Below are 18553 nucleotides of genomic sequence, written 5' to 3'. Positions count from 1 at the left end.
CCCTTCAGAAATCATTCTAATATGCTGATTTGGTGCTCAAGAAACATTAATTATTATCAATGTTGAAAACAGTTGTGCAACTTAATATATTTGTGGAAACAGCAATCCATATTTTCAGGATTCTTTGATGAATTACCGACCCCAAACCTCTGAACAGTATTGTGTATCACATACCTTATTTCAAGGCAGCCAAGTTTAAGTGCTACATCTTGATCAATTTGATCGGCAATCTCCATCATATAATCACTTTTCACCTGGGCACATAGAGTTTTATATTAGGCAGAGCAAAGAGAAAGGCACAAGGCAACACTGACCAAACAGGTTGAATGATGACAGAATGTATCATTTCCCTCCTCTGGAACAGGCCAATACTGCATGTCAAGTAAAAAATAAAAATAAATAATATGACCTGATAGTTTTGATAATTTCAAAAGCACAATAATACAGAGCTAATTTACTAGTCATAAAAAAACAATTATGAAGTTTAATGTAGTTTAATGTACTTTCTATAGATCACCACGAAAGGAGAAGTGGAATTGGTTTTGGTGACTTGCATGTGACGACACTATAGAAAAGAGACATGAACTTATTACAGAGCCAGTCACCTGTCGGTTAAGTGTTTATAATGGTGATTGTGAGCTCATGGTTTGATCTTGGTAACCTGGCACTGATCAAACCAGTTACGAAGCCTGAGCCTTGAACACTAAATCACCTTTCAGTTTCTTTTGTTAAAGCACTGTGTTGGTAAATCTCACGAAAATGGGTCATATTTCACCACAAAATAATATAAAATAATAATATAAATACAATCTGCAAGAAGAAAAGAAAACCTAGGAGTAGGACTGTTATTTTATTTGCAAATTTAGATTTTTTTTGTTGCATTGTGACATTTTCACGACAATAATGGTTCTCATTCTTGCTTTTTTTTTTACCAGTACAACAAAGACCACCATTATATAGATATATTGCAAATAATATATATAATTTTATATATATATATATATATATATATATATATATATATATATATATATATATATATATATATATAAAAATTGTATTAATAATTGTATTAATAATCTTTTTTTGCATTACTGTACTGAGACCTGGAGAGTGAACGTGCTTAACTGTCATGGAAATAATGTAAAATTGCAAAACATTGTATTTATGCTACAATAAAGGTTTCACTGATCTAATAAAATAAAATATTAAAAACTGTAATTTAGAGCTTCATTTTATTTTGGGGTGAAATACCCACCCCCCACCCCAAACACGTTCTTGACCGCCTTGGACTCACCAATGTGGTGTTGAAAGAGAGGAGGAAGGTTTGGCAGCAGTACACATGCTGTCAGATTAAACTATCCATCACCTGATGATAAAAGTAGTTGAGAGTTGGCTGGTCCTCAGTAAACTGGTTTAAAAATCCTTTAGGCAAGTATCGAATCCGTAGCTCATATCTGGAAAGAGAAGAGAGAGGGAAATAAATGATCTAATAATAAAACACACTCCACATGCTGTCAGCAATACATGTAGAATCTCTGTATAAAGCACAAAATAATCACACAGGAATATCAATCACAAGTGATCCTCAATGAATGGCAGCTGTCGTACAGCCTGCCCAATCACAGCAGATGCTTCAGAAAATGACGCCCTCAGGTTGAACTCATTCACTGTGTGCCTTGAATCTTTAACAACAATAACGGTTCAGTTTATGGAGCTGTTTACTCTTCTTCCCTCTCATATGTGTCTGCCAGACAACACAATAATAGTAGACTTAGTATTAGTGCTCTCAGCAGCTGTCTGCCTGGGAGGTAAAAATCACACCCTGTTCTCTCACAGCTGGTCCACTGACTGCTCTCAGTTACACTAAATTGGTTTTACACATCTCTCTAACTGAACAGGAGGCAGAATGCTGCGGCACCTGCCTCCCATGTTCAAAACTGTTGTCTAAACTGGATGATGCACCTGGAACTTGCTGCCATCTGCCTCAGAGATAATGCACAGAACATGAAGACAAACTGAGCGTCAAATAGTTTTACAATGCTTTGTGGAACCGTTTTTTTTTTTTTTTTTTTTTTTTTACTTCAAACCATTGTTTCCATTGTATCCATGATATTTCTTTGTCTAACGGAAAAGTTGTCTTGTCTAAATCAGGAGTCTACAAGCAAAAACAGTCCAAAACAGTTCTGAACTGAAATTTTGATGTGAAGGATGGACTTTTCACTGGAGGAAAACTTATTCATGATTATGGATTGGTATTTTTCATCAGCAGCGACGATTTTAAGTTAAAATTATTTATTTCTTACAAACATGCTGCTTCTCGCTTCGCTATATGTTAATTGATAGACTTGAGCTGTGCTGTGGATTACTGTGATGTTTTTATCAGCTGTTTGAACTCTCATTGATGGCACCCATTTACTACAGAGGAAGGTTACACTGGTGAGCAAGTGATGTGATGCTAAATTTCTCCAAATCTGTTCTGATGAAGAAACAAACTCCTCTGCATCTTGGATCGCCTGAGGGTGAGTAGATTTAAAACAGATTAAAATTTTTTGGGTGAACCATTCCTTTCAGTTCTTTGCTCATTCTATAGCATCTGTGCAGAAACAGTTACATTTATGATACACAAAAATTCTTCTGCATATGCTAGCACAAATTCCCACCAATACAAAACAGTATTATTCAAATAGAACCAGTTTGGATTTCTGGTTTAAATCAGTTTAATCACATCGTACTTTAGGCTGTGCTGAATAATAACATTATTCCATGTGAGAAACATGATAATAGACAATGAAAAATGAGAGGGAGCCTGCAGTTAAATCCTATACATTTCTTTTATATTTCTGCAGAACCTGAAAAGGAATTTAACCCGCTGATCTGCATTTGCAGAGAGTAAAATGTCTTGCTTTAAAGCAAAATGCTGCATGTATTATCAGGGCTCTGTTTTTCATCATGAAGACATGCTGGAGGGCAAAACAGAATCAAGCTCATCCTTTGAATCACGGACTTCCCCGGTAAACGCATAAAAAGCCCATTCATTCATAATTAATGGTTATCGAAAGAAGATGCGTGAAACAAGCCCTGGGCAGCGTGAATTGAATATAAACAATAGAGCAATTAAGCACGGACTGCGTTCTTTAGCTTCATTAAGATAAAACTATAACGAGCCACATTCATTCTGAAGCTCCACCCACTGTTTCACCCTCATCGTGATGCAGAACTATTCACCCCCACTCTGTATGAATTATACATAAGCCATTATATCATCCTTTCATCCTCTAGAAGAACAGCACGTTCACTCTTTTAATGCTTTACAACAGAACGATGTGCAGTGTCATCCTCATAAAACAGGCATGACCCAGATATAACAATGCACGTTTTTGATATAAAGACTTTGGAGCAAGACTCAGGTTTTATGCAATTAAACAAGGGAAAGCTATTTAACACTTTTCTGAATGGTCTTATGCTCCAGCCACCATCATTTCTACAATAGACCACCAGTGACAGTAGGGACCCCCAGACAAAGAAAATAATATTAAAGATAATAATGTACCGCAGCCCCACAGTGGTCTCAGATATTCAAAGTTGTGCTATTTCAGAGATGTAAAAGGTGTTTTGATTGTATTACAGACAGAAACATCAAGCAATTGTTCAAGGGGGAACAATGACAGAGATAAGTTGTGGCAAACTTTACTAAGCCCCTGTACGGCCACACAGATATCCCAGAATCTAAAGCATGATTACTTTCCTCCACAGAAAGCTCACGGTTTGGTTCTCTTTTCATTTTAAATTCATATAAAAAAATATGTGATGAGAACACATTCAAAGTAGACTAGACATTTAAACTACATTTTTCAAAGGCTAATGTCGACACTGATATCAGGAATTTAAGGTAGCCAATATAATGTCGACATTCAGGATTTACAAATCAAAGACTTGTTTCAAGATTTGAAAACGTTACACACCTTTTACTACTATTTTACTATTACTATTTATTTAAATCTCAAAATGAATCAATATCAGCCAATGAATTGGCCTGACTGACCGCAAAATATTAACCAGCACCACTGTTATTTTTTAATAACAAACAATGCTTCTTCGGCATGCAATCTGTATATTAGAATGATTTCCAAAAGATCATGTGACACTGAAAACTGGAGCAATGGATGCTGGAAATTCAACTTTGGCTTAATAGGAATTCAATATATTTTAAATGTAACTTTTTGAGATTGTAATAATACTTCACAATAGTACTGTTTTACTTTAATTAATGATCAAATAAAAGCAGCCTTGGTGAGCACAAGAGATTTCCTTCAAAAAGAGTAAAAAAATCTTACTAACACAAAAAAATTTTTACGGTAGTGTAGGTTTGCCGAATAATCTCCTTGCTTGCCATTGGCTCAAAAAGACAGATCCCCCCTCCTTTTTTTTGTTGTTGCTTTATTTAGTTGTCTATATGTATATGCATATGTGAATATATGTATATTTGTATGCTAGTATTTATTATGCTTTGCTTAATATTTGCTTTTTTTCCCCCTTTTAGTATGAAGCATTCTGATACTTGTACTGTGCTTGAGATGTTTTTCTTAATAATAATAAAAAAATAAAAAAATAAAAAAATAAAAATACAGACAGACCAACCCTGTGCTATTTATTTATTAACTGATAAATAAACAGTTTATAAATAAACCAGCTTCTAACTGTAACAATGTTTTTATGCTTATGATACAAGCATGAAAACAGTGACTCACCTCCAGTCGTCCTGGGGATGGCTGTGCTCGTACCGCTCCCTCACGTGAGACACGCCCATGTCGGGGTGGAGCCAATGAACTTCCCCTGTTCTCAGGTGGCTCAGGCGCAGACCAAAGCAGGACACACACCTCACCTTATGGATGTCCACCATCTTCTGTATAATGCCCTGAAAAACACACACAAGCATTTGGTGACAACATATAGCACCCTATACATTTTAGCAGGACACATCTCAAAGTACATGTGGGTGAATACCCTGAGGTTCGAAGTCAGAAGAGTTTCAGTTTAATCTTTCTTTGATTGATGTGTCATGTTATGGGTCGGTAGAGAGCAATGGAGAGAGAGGAGATGGATGAGACCAAGAGGAACAGTTCAATAGTGTGCATGCACATAATATACAATGTCTAACAGGATGAAAGAACTTATGTACATGTATTATTAAAACTGCAAAATGCATGAGGCATGAGGCAAGAACTGATCAGCCACATTAGTGTGTGATGAATAATTGTAAATCTCTTTAACAAACATCATTGACTACTGATATAATAAGTCTAAAAAACAAATAACATTTTAAAGAGAGAAAACAAAGCTTCATAACAGGGCATTAATTCAATCTATTTCATTTATTGAAGTAGTGTGAGTTAATGTGACACTTCTGTGTCAGTAGTTGGTTTAGTTTGGGACAGGTTTGGATGAGGTTCAGACCTGATAACATCAGATGTAAAACAGCACAGAAATGGGACAATAGCAGCCATGTGAAGGATGAAAGCGGACAATATGCTTTGTAGTATTTGGCTTCAAAAACCAACCTCATTAAATAATTTAGAGTAGCATGCCATTGTCTGAGGGGGTTTACCATGAGTGTTCTATTCCACTGCAAGCTGCATTCTGAATAATGCTGAAAAGCCTGGAGCTCAGAGGAAATATCCTCTTTAGTCCTGCACAGGAATGTTTGTGGTGTAACTGTCTGTTTCAATAAGGCTAATGATGTACCAAAGTAACAAAAACAAAAATCACAAATACACAATTTAGAACTTAAAAAGTCACTTTTAAAAAATCCTACAACTGACAAAACTCCAGAAATTAGCCAATAATTATGTTTTTCTGAAAAGTGGATATGATGATCTATTGTTTGTTTGCGTTCAATAATAATGAAAAATAGAAGTATATGTACTAATTTGACTGTGTAATAACTCTATAAGCGCTGTCAAATGATTAATCGCGATTAATCGCATCCAAAATAAAAGTTTTTGTTTACATAATAAATGTGTGTGAACTGTGTATATTTGTTATGTATATATAAACAGACACACATACAGTATGTATGTTGAAAATATTTACATATATTTATAAGCATATATTTATATCATAGATAAATATATTTAATATATAAAAGTAACATATTTTTCTGAAATATATAAACATGCATGTGTGTGTATTTATATACACATAATAAATAAACACAGCACACACACATATATTATGTAAACAAAAACTTATTTTGGACGCGATTAATCTCAATTAATCATTTGACAGCTCTAAAAACTGTTATTTTGTTATTAATATTAATTGTTATTTTTGTTATTGTTTTTTTTGAAAGATAAAAATAATTTTAAAAAGCTCTCAAATAGAATTCTGCACACATAATTACATTTCAAAACATTATAATAATAATAAAAAATGAATACCTACCATATAAACAAAAATCAGATATTATTTGGATACAGCCTCAATATTAGCAAAAAGTGTATAAGATCGATTCCAATGCATTTCTCTCTCTCTCTCTCTCTCTCTGCTGCAACTGATATGGTCCAATAAGGTATTCTACATCTTGGAGAACATTAAAAGGGCCAGCTGATCTGCAGACTCACCCTGACATCAGTAGAGTCCCCGTGTCGGATGTTGCTGGCCCAAGTACAGGGTTCACTGCTGCTCTCGAAGTAGTGGAAGACTCGGAGTACGCGCTCCAGAGCCCCTGCCGTGCGCTCCATCCCTGCGCTGAAGTGAGGCTTGACCCCCTGGTTCAGGGCATGGTCCAGGTAAGCCGCTGCCATGGCTTTGGTGGGTGCTAACTGTCCGTCATATTCTGAGGAGAATACAAAGCTGTCAACGCAGACCTTAAAAAACTACAATCAACAAAAAAAGAACTAAAACCAATGACTAAACCTGTGAAAACAAAAAAGCAAACAGAATAATCGATTCATCTAATATCAGTTTGTTTGTTCTTATAATCAACCAAAATGGAAAAAGCTTGAAGGGACAATGATAATTTAATTCAATTCAATATTTGTGACATGTTTATTATTGTTTGTGCTACAAATATGATCTGAAGGATTATGAAGAAAGTTACTGTAAATGGATGAACTATCAGCTTTGCAATGCCTTCAGTCCGTTTAGTCTTGTAATAACAATAATAATCGGATCACTGCATATTACATAATGGAATATTCTTGTTCAGAATAAAAAGAAAAACACATTAATCAGAGCACAAACATTCATTTCCATTGCAGGATGTACAAATGAATCAAAATACACTGACAAGACAATGAAAAGGTGTCTAGAGGTGTAACCTGAACACAACGACTGAGGCAATGAACAGAACCAAGGTAATCCCAAGACCATCTCATCAGCTCGATATTCAACTGTCAGACAGCAAAATGCTGCACACACTAACAGGAGGTTGGACTCCTGGAAGTAAATAAAGGAAAATATCCAGACCCCAACACTTCAGACAGATGTCTCCTGCGAGCATGCCAGGCGAGTGGCCTTGGGGACTATGATAGTGTCAGATATTCTGGCAGAAGAGCTTTCAGTGTAACAATCCATGATGGCAGACTACAGCATTCCAGAGCTGCAAGGTCAACACAACAATGGCTAACTGTTTCAGGTCAGCTAAATCAGCCCAAAACATTCCTACGATGTATCTTCCTCTCTATTACGAGGTTAGATGATGAACAGCTATGCATAAAGGTCACGATAAGTCTACATGGTTATTGTCGTAAAATAAACCATGAATGAAACAGATGAGTAGTCAGTTGCTCTGGACATTGTTCATTATTTAACCAATCTGAATCAAGTATTCCACTGAGAACAGTGTAGTGTAAGAAATATTGTCAGTTATAATCACACAAAAACATATATATAGCCTAAATAAATAATTCCAGGAATATGATAAACAAAATTAGGGTCACCCACACGTTAAAACTCTGCAAAAAGGAAATGAAATCAGCGTGAAACATCTATAGAACACATTTTTTTGCAGCTTTTAGTTAGTTTCAGTTTACTCTGAGAGTGCTTTTCCTACCTTTTCTGAAGAAGGGCCAGCAGGTACACGCCAGCGTGGATCTCAAAAGCTCAGGCTTAAACAGCCCTTTAAAAACACAAACAATACGTCCACGAAAGCGCACACACACTCTGGTGGGTCCAAAGGACATCAACAAAACATAAAATCCATGTTCTCACTACTGTCAGTCTTTTGGGACAGATTTCAGACATAAATGCTCTCACAAAAATATTCAAACAGACAATACATTTTAGTAGCTTCCTCTGTGTGACATCATATCCTGCTTATTATAATGTATCATGTAACCGGCAATCTAGTTCCTGTCCACTTGCCCTGAGGAGACCAGAAGAATTCACAACACGATCATAAGTCACAGACCTGGATTTCACAGCCCTAAAATCACAACACTGGGGTTAAACCAGCTGGTAGACCACAAGCACTCGCACTATAAACACACGCGACTGAACTCGCCCACAAGTAAACACGCGTGGTTAAATGGGACCTTGGCCAGGAGGAGGAGTTCACATATCTGACTGAAAACAATGGAGCTTTGCATTTACAAGTTACTGAAGTTACTGAATTATGTATTTCTACTACATTCTGATATAAAAAAACAGTATTGATACTAAAATTATACACACAAGAAAGACACATCGTATCAACAGATTATATACGGATATATACATCACAATAGGGAATACAAGACCATTGCAACTTCCATTTCAGACTGACTTTATTGGTTTTACTGACAGTTTCTGTAAATTCTGTTTGAAAAGTTATACTAGAGGAAATATCTGAACCTACATGAGTTTCTTTGAATATTGTCTTGGACATCAGGGAGCCTTCGAGTCAAAAACGTGAAGAAGTACTACTTTGAGCCTGCTGAACATTTAAAAACTCAGATCTTTTGAATGATCCTAAACATTATGAAACCTGACACTAAATATGGCTTGCAGAGTAACGCCTGTGAGTATTGTGTTTAGCTGTGCTATTTCAATAGAGGAAATTGGTCCGGTGGCATTACAATGGATGAAATAAGAAAATGACATGATGAAATGATTCAGTCTGTGCATAAGATTATTCACATGAATATCCTTGACTGAACCAGAGGCAAGAGAGAGAAGCTTTGTTTCTGTACTCATTGTCTTCAGAAGGATTGTCCAAAATCTCAGTCATCCAGTAGACTGAATGGTTATAATCGGTACCCACCCAAATACTTTGCTTCCTTTTACTTAGGCTGATGTAAAGTGTCTCAAAAGAACATTGCATAAAGGGAACTCGGGTACTCTGATCACAACATACAAATATATGGTTAAAGTCTAAACCAAGCAAGGCAAAACACAAAATAAAACAAGACAAAAACAAAGCAACAACAAAAAACAAGACAAAAAAGTAAAACATAGAAAAGCCAAACCACAAACAAAACAAAAATGCAAACATAAAAAAAATACAATAAAAAAAGACAAGACAAAAAAGAAAGACAAATAAAAGAAAAGCAAAACACAGAAAAACAAACTCTGCAACCAAAACCAGAAACAAACCAAACCATAACACAAAACAAACCAAACACTCAACAAACTATTGCCAAAAAAACATAATTCAGATGAAAGTGAAGACACTGCTTAGACATATCAGTGTCATGCTCTTTTTATCTGGCAGTACACATGTGCTGCCTTCACCTTATCTTTCACCCAACAATCAATGGTCTTTTCAAAGAGCTCACTCTCCACCAGGGAGATTGGACACCACACAAAAAGCTCCTATATCTGAGCTCAAGAAACATAAGCTGAGACATCTGATAGTGAGAGTGGTCTCCCTCAATGTCTGTTTCTCACTTAACATCTCTTTCTCTGCCTCCTCCAGAGCTGTGTTAAACTGAAGATGACTGAAAGGGCTCTTTTCATAGGCTAATTCTGCACAGATACATGGGTAGAGGATTCAGTCTCTCACAAGAAGACACCAACAGCCCCAAAGACGCATACAGATTATTTGCAGCAAATGTACAGGCCTCATGCAGAGAGAGTAAAAATTGGATGGTTCTGTGCCCCTGGAATGGTTTATTACGATACCATAATTAATTTATCTACAGACAGGAGCCGAAAAGAATTTTTAAAAAAAAGAAAGAGAGAGTGTGACATTACTTGGTCCTATCTGATCTAAAACATTGGACAAGACTTTTGCCTTGCCATTGCTCTCCGTGTCCTCATTTCTTTGATCTTGGCTTATAGAGAAAGTCAGTTTCCCAATTTCGTTATGCACATTACACCATATGGCTATTGTATCTGTCATTCTCCCTTCAGACACACTGTTAATTCTCATCTTTTAATGGATATAAAATCTGCATTTGTTGCATGGAAAAGGAAGCAGGCTGACTGTGGTGGAGACAAGCAAGCCATGCAGGAAATCTGATTTCATCTATTTGGCCCGGATGGTTAGAGAAGAAACAAAGGACACTCACATGGGGTACTAATGAGTTTAACACACACTGCTTTTACAATAAAATTACAATTTATATTCTGAATTTTTAAAAAAAATGCGTTGTTGGCAGTGGGCTGTAAATTGCAATAGCTGTGTGAATTAGGGCAAAAATGTCTAATCAAAAGGGTGAGAAAAGCAATGAAATTAGCTGTCAATCAGTGAGCCTTTGGTATATTAATTCAAAAAGGCAAATAATCTCCAATTGACTACAGTCTGAGATTAGTTTAATTCACACTGACCACTCATCCACTGGCAAATGCAATTAAAAATTGTCTTTGATGAGTGAATAAAACATTACAAGTGCATCTCGAATGTTGTGTAATATTTCATTTATTGCAGTAATTCAACTCAATTTGTGAAACTTGTGTATTAAATAATTTCAATGCACACAGACTGAAGTAGTCTTTGGTTCTTTTAATTGTGATGATGTTGGCTCACATTTAATAAAAACCCACCAATGACCCACCTATCTCGACAAATTACAATACAGTACTTCACAAAACTAATGTAAAAAAAATTTGCCACCTGGTTTTCAAAAAACACAATGGGGCAACACCAGCAGATGACACTGCACCCCAAATCATCACAGACTGTGGAAACTTAACACTGGACTTCAAGCAACTTGGGCTATGAGCTTCTCCACCCTTTCTCCAGACTATAGGACCTTGGTTTCCAAATGAAGTACAAAACCTGCTCTCATCTGAAAAGAGGACTTTGGACCAATGGGCAACAGTCCAGTTCTTCTTCTCCTTAGCCCAGGTAAGACGCCTCTGATGTTGTCTGTGGTTCAGGATTGGCTTAACAAGAGGAATATGACAACTGTAGCCAAATTCTTTGACACTTCTGTTTGTGGTGGCTCTTGATGCCTTGTCCCCAGCCTCAGTCCATTCCTTGTGAAGTTCTCTCAAATTCTTGAATCGATTTTGTTTGACAATCCTCATAAGGCTGCGGTACTCTCGGTTGGTTGTGCATCTTTTTCTTCACTCTTTTTCCTTCCACTCAACTTTCTGTTAACATGCTTGGATACAGCACTCTGTGAACAGTCAGCTTATTGGCAATGAATGTTTGTGGCTTACCCTCCTTGTGAAGGGGGTCAATGATTGTCTTTTGGTCAACTGTCAGATCAGCAGTCTTCCCCATGATTGTGTAGCCTAGTGAACCAAACTGAGAGACCATTTTGAAGACTCAGGAAACCTTTGCAGGTTTTTGTGTTGATTAGCTGATTGGCATGTCACCATATTCTAATTTGTTGAGATCATGAATTGGTAGGTTTTTTGTTAAATGGGAGCCAAAATCATCACAATTAAAAAAGGCAACGAATTAAACTACTTCAGTCTGTGTGCACTGAATTTATTTAATACACGAATTTCACAAACTACTGAAATAAATGAACTTTACCATGACATTCTAATTCATTGAGATGCACCTGTACATAACTCAAATCAGATTCAAATCCAAGACTAAAAAAAAAAAAACATCTGCTTTGATCTTTTTTTTTGTCCAGAACTCAATGCATGCTATATGTAGGTAACATACAAAACTTGAAACAAAATCATGATGTAGATAATATGCAGCGTAATGGTTTGGTACTATACACTACCATCAAATGTTTGGGGCAGGTCAAATTGTGTGTGTGTGTGTGTGTGTGTGTACGTATGTTAATATGTGTATTCAGCAAGTATGGTTAAATTAATCAAATCTGAAAGTAAAAAATATGTATAACGTTACAAAAGATTTTTAATAAGGCTGTTCTATTAAACTTTCTATTCATCGAAGAATCCTAAAAATTGTTAAAACACAAAAATATTAGGCAACTTTAATAATCATCAAAAATGTTTCTGGAGCACCAAATCAGCCTATTAGAATGATTTTTAAAGGATCATGCGAGACCAAAGACTGGAGTTATGGCTGCTGAAAATTCGGTTCTGCCATCAAAGTAATAAATTACATTAAAAAAAATCTTCATACAGAAAACATTTTTAAAATGGTAATTATATTTTACAAAATAACCTTTTCCTTCATTTTCATCATCTAAATGGAGCTCTAAACTTTATAAATGTAAATACAATCTTATCGACCCCAAAACTTTTAAATGGTAGAGTAATCCATCTGATAAAATATTTTCTTTTTGGTGGTGTGATATGGCACAGTGATTAAAAAAGTAAATTAATAACCTTACCATCATGATTCTTCACCAAACATGATAGTGATAGATTTGTATGTAGGATTGTAACACAACAGCCCTACTAATACAGATCATGTGCTAGCAGTCATCGACTGAGGTATTAAAGTAACATCACCATAAATGACAGCAGCAGAAAGCTAGAGATGAAATACACAGAGAGGTCATACACCTTTCATTTGTCCTAAACCACCGTCAAATCAATATACCACATCCTGTAAGACAGATCGAGTGTGAAATGGTATCGTGGAGGTTTTCTAGAAATGGGTTGCAGTTCTGTATCTGGGTGACATACTTGGCAGAGGGGGAGGGTAGGAGTAGACGCAGGCTCCTCGTGCCCAGCACAGAGGGAAGGGGCTGCAGCCGCTGCTCTCCATCCGCTGGCCTCTGCTCTCGTCTCTCTCCCAGGCCCAGCGGCTCTCCGTCTCCCTGGCACAGTCATAGGGAGCAGGGGGTGACCCCGGCCCACCGCAACGCACTGTGACCAGGCCACCAGGGATGGTCCTCAGAGGCCTGGGATGAGGCGTGGTGTGAGGTCACAGGAAGGTGATTGGTCAGCTGACCAAAGAACTAATCCAGGAGTGTGCGAAAATATGAAGTGATCAGCTAGGATGTGTGGTTACAGGAATGAGGATGGCAGGTAGATACGCAAAAATGTGAGGCGTGCCGTTCTCGTTTCCCTCAGCAGCACTTTTTAAAAAACCACCAGCAAGAGCAGTGGAAAAAGATCCAGAAGTGACAGAGAAATCCCACAGCTTTCCAGAGTAATCCAAAGAATGGATGCAGCAGGGGAGACTCGAATAAAATGCTGACAAGATTAATCCTCACATGCTGAAAAGCTTCCTTTTAGCTGCCTTTCTACAGTTCATCCAGATTAAGAGAGATGCTGCGGTGATGGCATGTGTAATTTTCACAATCCGGGCAGAGTGCATCAAGAGAGAAAGTGTGCTTACGAGGGAGGGATGAGAGAGAGAAAAAGAATCAGCCCTAAGAGGAGGGGCCTCTTTAAATATGCTAATGGTTCTGTGAAACCAACTGCTACTGGCTGACCAGCTCATGTTTACAAAACACAGACCACCGAGCCAAAAGAAGCAGCCGATCAGGTTTTTCAGGGTGTGGGTTTAACCAGGAATATTCAGCTGGGTGGTCTGGCTTCGGTTTACATTCTCTGGATTGTGTTACCTCTAATCACCTTACGAATGATGGTAGGAGTGTTGTATGCTTCAATAAGAGGTTATCTGTGGACAGCTCGCTGAGATTCATGTGGAGAGGAATGTCCGTCAGCTACCTGACAAAGCTCAAGGAAGGAAGTTGGTTTCCTGTTTTTGACAACAGCCCATACTTGCAGAGATTTGCAAAAATAAATGATTTAATAAATGGTTTATTTAGCAATCATCAGCCTTGCGATTTACATAATTATGTATGCTGATGAACACAAAGAAATCTGCCTATAAGGTACTTTGGAAATGTACTGAAGAAATATTTCAGCATTTTTTTGTGATCCCAAATATTTGATCTTAGTATCTACAGTTAAGTCCTTGTTTTGTCTGGTCTATCCATGGGAAATTACATTAGAGATAGATTTACAATAATTCAATCTGTAATAACATTGCAACCTCTCTATATTAAAGTTTTGCTAAAATAGGTTGAAATATAAAGCAGAAATAGCAGAAATAGAGTAAGACAAAGAGCAAGTGAGAAGAAAGTACGGAACCTGTTAATTTTTTTTTAATATATATATAAATAGAGTGATGCACCACACACAAAGGTATAAAGGAATAACTGTTAAATCATACCAGTAGATTTAAGTGTTATTTTGTGCTTATTGAGTCATAACTAACTTCTGATTGCAAAGAATAACTCAGAAAATTATTTGCTTTTATTTAATAGTTTCATCTTGCCATGTTTGCCAGAGATATTCATTACAATTCCAAGCACTCGTTCCTATAGGGAGGGCAAACAGGTCACTTCCTGCTATACTAACTGCATTCTCAAATATCAGCTAATAGGCCCCATTTTGAGCTTAATCATGGTCTCCATAGTTGCCATACAGACATACAGGAACCCTACTGTCTAAAAAGGCCCTCCTTCCTTCCAACAGTAATGCCCTTGGCGATGGAAAGAATCGAGGTTAAAAATATGAAACATCAGCTGACTGGTGGGGCATCTTGAATGTGTATTTGGAGTCGGACAATGTTGCAATTCCTCAGAAAACGATGAATGAATTGAGAATGCACCAGTAACACATCTGCACTTGAACAACATTTCCTTGATGCCAATACAATTACAGCTATTACCCAAACTCAAACACTTACAGCATTTAAAAGTGTTTTTCTTTTTTACATAAATTACTAATACATCAAATGAGAAAAGCTGGTTATGGGAAGTATTCAAATTCAGCTCCACTGTCATACGGGCAGCCCAAAGGCAGCTGACAGGGTTTTGAAGAGAATGTACTGATTTGCTTTATTCAGGAGAACACTAATTAGCCGCATTTCCACTGTCGGGCCAGTGCGAGCCAGGGCTTAAAGCGGGCCGGGCGGGGCTCATAGCCCCGGGCCAGCAGCACCGAGGCCAGAATAGCGCAGGGTTTCCACAGTGGAGCTTGAAGCACCGCTGCTCGTCACTAAAACACGCCCTTTACACGCCTCTCAGAACAACGTCATGCAACCTCATTATTTCACTAGAGAAGTAATCAGAAAATTAAGAAATAAGTCACTGGAACATGCGCGATCACAAAACGAACATGATAAAAGCGGCCGTTTGTTTGCATGCTTTGTTTTATATTCAAATTCAAAAGCATCGATGTTTTAACTATAGAATAAGTGATACAGTGATCATATTGATTTAATTTATCAAGACTCAAAATTAATCACACATAAATACACTTTCTATTTTATTTATTTATTTTTAACGCTTATGAAAATAGCCTGCTTATTCAGTAGAGTCTGTTTCTGTTTATTTGTAGTCACAGTGGCCTATACGTCACATTAACAATGAATATCTTTATTTTTATAAAGGATCCCGAACAAAAACATTATTATATTTTTATAATAGGCAACATGAGGTAAACTCTCTAGACGAGGCTTGTGATAGATAATATAAGTTACTAAATAAATACACGATTGTGATAGAGAATAAGAAGCTGACGTCTGATTTCTTCAAGCGGTCATATTTACCATGTTTAATGTTAATGCCCAGCGTGCATAGTCTTTTACATCGCTTATAAATATTTCTGCCCTGTATGGTGATTATAATCCACATTGGATCAAGTTATTTCAATTACTCGCTGCTGACTGAAAGTGAGTTTTGAGCTCAACTTATTTAAATAAAGTGTTTAATGCTGGCGTTATCGCGGCTATCTTTCTGAAATGATCCTCAGCGCAGAATCTCTATTTTTATAAAAGCTCCCGAACAAAAATCATTATTATATTTTGATGATCTGCAACGTGGAGCTAAACTCACGAAACAAGACGACAGATAAAATGTTACTTAATAAATACACAATTGTGATAGAGAGTAAGAAGCTGACGTCTGATTTCTCCAAGCGGTCATATTTACGATGGTAATGTTAATGTTTAGCGTGCATAGTCTTTTACATCACTTATAAATATTTCTGCCTTGTTTAGTGATTATAATCCACATCGGATCAAGTTATTTCAAACACTCGCTGCTGACTAAGAGTGAATTTTGAGCTCAACTGATTTTAAAAAGTATTTAATGCTGGTGTTAAAGTTGTTATCTTTCTGAAATGATCCGCGCTGATGCTCTCCAGACACGGAGAAACTCCGCCTTTGTTCGTAACCCCTCCTCTAGCCCCAGCTGGCCCGCTTTGGCCCAAGGATTTTGTCGGGCCGAAAAAACCTGGCCGTTGGCCCCAAGGAAGCCCCGGCGAGGCACGATTAAGCCCCGGAAGTGACAGTGGAAACGCGACTGGCCCTGGCACGCACTAGCACGCCCGGTCTTAGCTCGATAGTGGAAACACGGCTATTGTGAATTATTTGAAATCCATTTCAGAGAGAAAGAGAGAGAGTACAAGAGCTTGTCTTACCTTCATAATATGATATCCTTTAAATATCTGAGAAAAAAAAGAAATTATCTCTATTCTACAAAAGAACTGAAAGTGATGTGTTAAAGCACTATTTGTGTGTGCATGTCTTCCAGTGTGTGTTTAGAGGGCCCTCTAGCTGTCAACCACACTGCTAATCAACACATTCAACTACAATTAAATCATTAGAAAAGATTGGATGTTTATGGGAATTTTTTTATAACTGCTTCTGAAATAACCACTGACACAGATACATTTTTTTAAGACTGACAGAATTAAAGATACCAAAACTAAAATATAGACCCAATTAAACTTAAACTGCATCTTAAACTGACGCCAACAAAAAAAGTTTCGATCTTAAAAGAGCTTTCTTAAGAGATTAGTGGCTTTTAGTCTATGTCTTTGTTTTGAGGTTATCAGTATGCTAGTGAAACTACTATTAACCAGCCAACAGCAAATCACGGTTCATGACTATGATGTAATTAAACTTCCTTACTAAAATAGTAGTAAGAAAACTGCACTCAAAGAAAAATTTTAAGGTTCCCATTTTTGTTGTGGAATAGACTAGACTAGACTAGAATAAATTACTATTATGTACAGGTATCATTAAAATAAAACTGAAAATGAAATGTTTGTGTCTAGAACAGAATAGAACAGAATTATGTCCAAAGACCATTATCATAAGACTATGGCACAGAGAAAGGACAGAGTGATGCACAAAGCTCAGAATGAGGTCATTCTTGAGCCCACTGTTCACTCAGACTCTATCAGAAGGTCATCCAGAGGCTGAGCGGCAATCAGAGCTGCTGAAATGTCTGTCTCATTGAACAGGGAACACTGGATCATCTTTTCATTGTAGATGCTGAATCTGAATGCACTATAATCGGAATGCAGTGGATTTCAGCTATTCGAAGCATTAGAATCTCACACTACATTCAGCTTAAAAGGTGAAGAAACAAAAGGCCACAAATTGTCATTAAAATAACGCCATATGACCAGACTTTGTAATTCTGTGATGGATTGCAGCAAAAAAAAAAAAAAAAAAAACTACAACAAAGGTATAAATAAGACTGTATTTAATTCTAAAGACACTGCAGTATTCTACCAAATCTATAAAACTACAATCTGGCTTATTTTTCACCAGCTAGGTTTCACTCCCTGAACTGTTCAAAAACACAGGCAGTATTAAAATTGGCAATCTTCCTAAACCTCACATAGCACAACCGAGGAAAATAGAAGAAAGACAGACAGCAATTGTGAAAAAGAGACGAAACAAACACTGGAGCCGCATCCTTCATCGAGAACAGAGAAAATGGCAAAATTGTCACAAATGAGCAGAAGGAGGGAGCATTGGTCTATTGTGACAGACTGCGCTGTAGCTCCAGGCCTGTGCTAAGACTGATAGGTATTTGATAGAGTGAGAGTACAAGAAGAGGCTGAGATGTTATCATTCATATAATCACACACTGAAACACTGGTGCCAAATTATTGTAACACCCAAAGCATTTTACACCAAGAATAAATCTAGGAAATAAAGTAAAAACTAAGAAATTGGCCAAATGTTATGCTCACAATTTAGCGGTTTGGAAAATATCTTTAAACGTTAACATCCTCATTCAATTATTTTTCCATACTTTCCATGCAGGATGAATGCAAACAGGAAGTAGCATTGGTAGATCTATCTACATGATTTTTCAGGGATGCACAATATCAGTACCACATCACTGACCATCTGCTATTTAACATTTTTGTAATTTATCACTATATAAGTATCATTGTGCTACTCAGTTTTTACATTTAAACACATTTA

The 18553-nt window shown here is 36.9% G+C and overlaps 1 protein-coding gene across 16 annotated transcripts in view; it reads right to left on the bottom strand.

Moving 5' to 3' along the window:
* Positions 1 to 18553, bottom strand: part of LOC113079404 (focal adhesion kinase 1-like) — a 50794-nt gene that overhangs the window by 29372 nt on the left and 2869 nt on the right. For 4 of the 16 annotated variants that reach the window (XM_026251662.1, XM_026251664.1, XM_026251660.1 and 1 more), the window contains exons 1-5: positions 8057 to 8450; positions 6624 to 6838; positions 4752 to 4918; positions 1370 to 1457; positions 175 to 254 (exon numbers count right to left, since the gene is read on the bottom strand). In XM_026251662.1, the coding sequence (XP_026107447.1) occupies positions 175 to 254; positions 1370 to 1457; positions 4752 to 4918; positions 6624 to 6838; positions 8057 to 8186 (680 nt within the window). In that variant the 5' untranslated portion in view covers positions 8187 to 8450. Of the gene's footprint in view, positions 1 to 174; positions 255 to 1369; positions 1458 to 4751; positions 4919 to 5608; positions 5691 to 6623; positions 6839 to 8056; positions 8452 to 12990; positions 13625 to 18553 lie in introns of those variants that run through there. The other 12 variants (XM_026251658.1, XM_026251661.1, XM_026251665.1 and 9 more) reach the window with 6 other exon arrangements.

Source organism: Carassius auratus, unplaced genomic scaffold (assembly GCF_003368295.1).
Source record: "Carassius auratus strain Wakin unplaced genomic scaffold, ASM336829v1 scaf_tig00027954, whole genome shotgun sequence".
Taxonomy (NCBI): domain Eukaryota; kingdom Metazoa; phylum Chordata; class Actinopteri; order Cypriniformes; family Cyprinidae; genus Carassius; species Carassius auratus.
The sequence above is the reverse complement of the archived record's forward strand: the minus strand, read 5'-3'. Positions and strand labels throughout refer to the sequence as shown.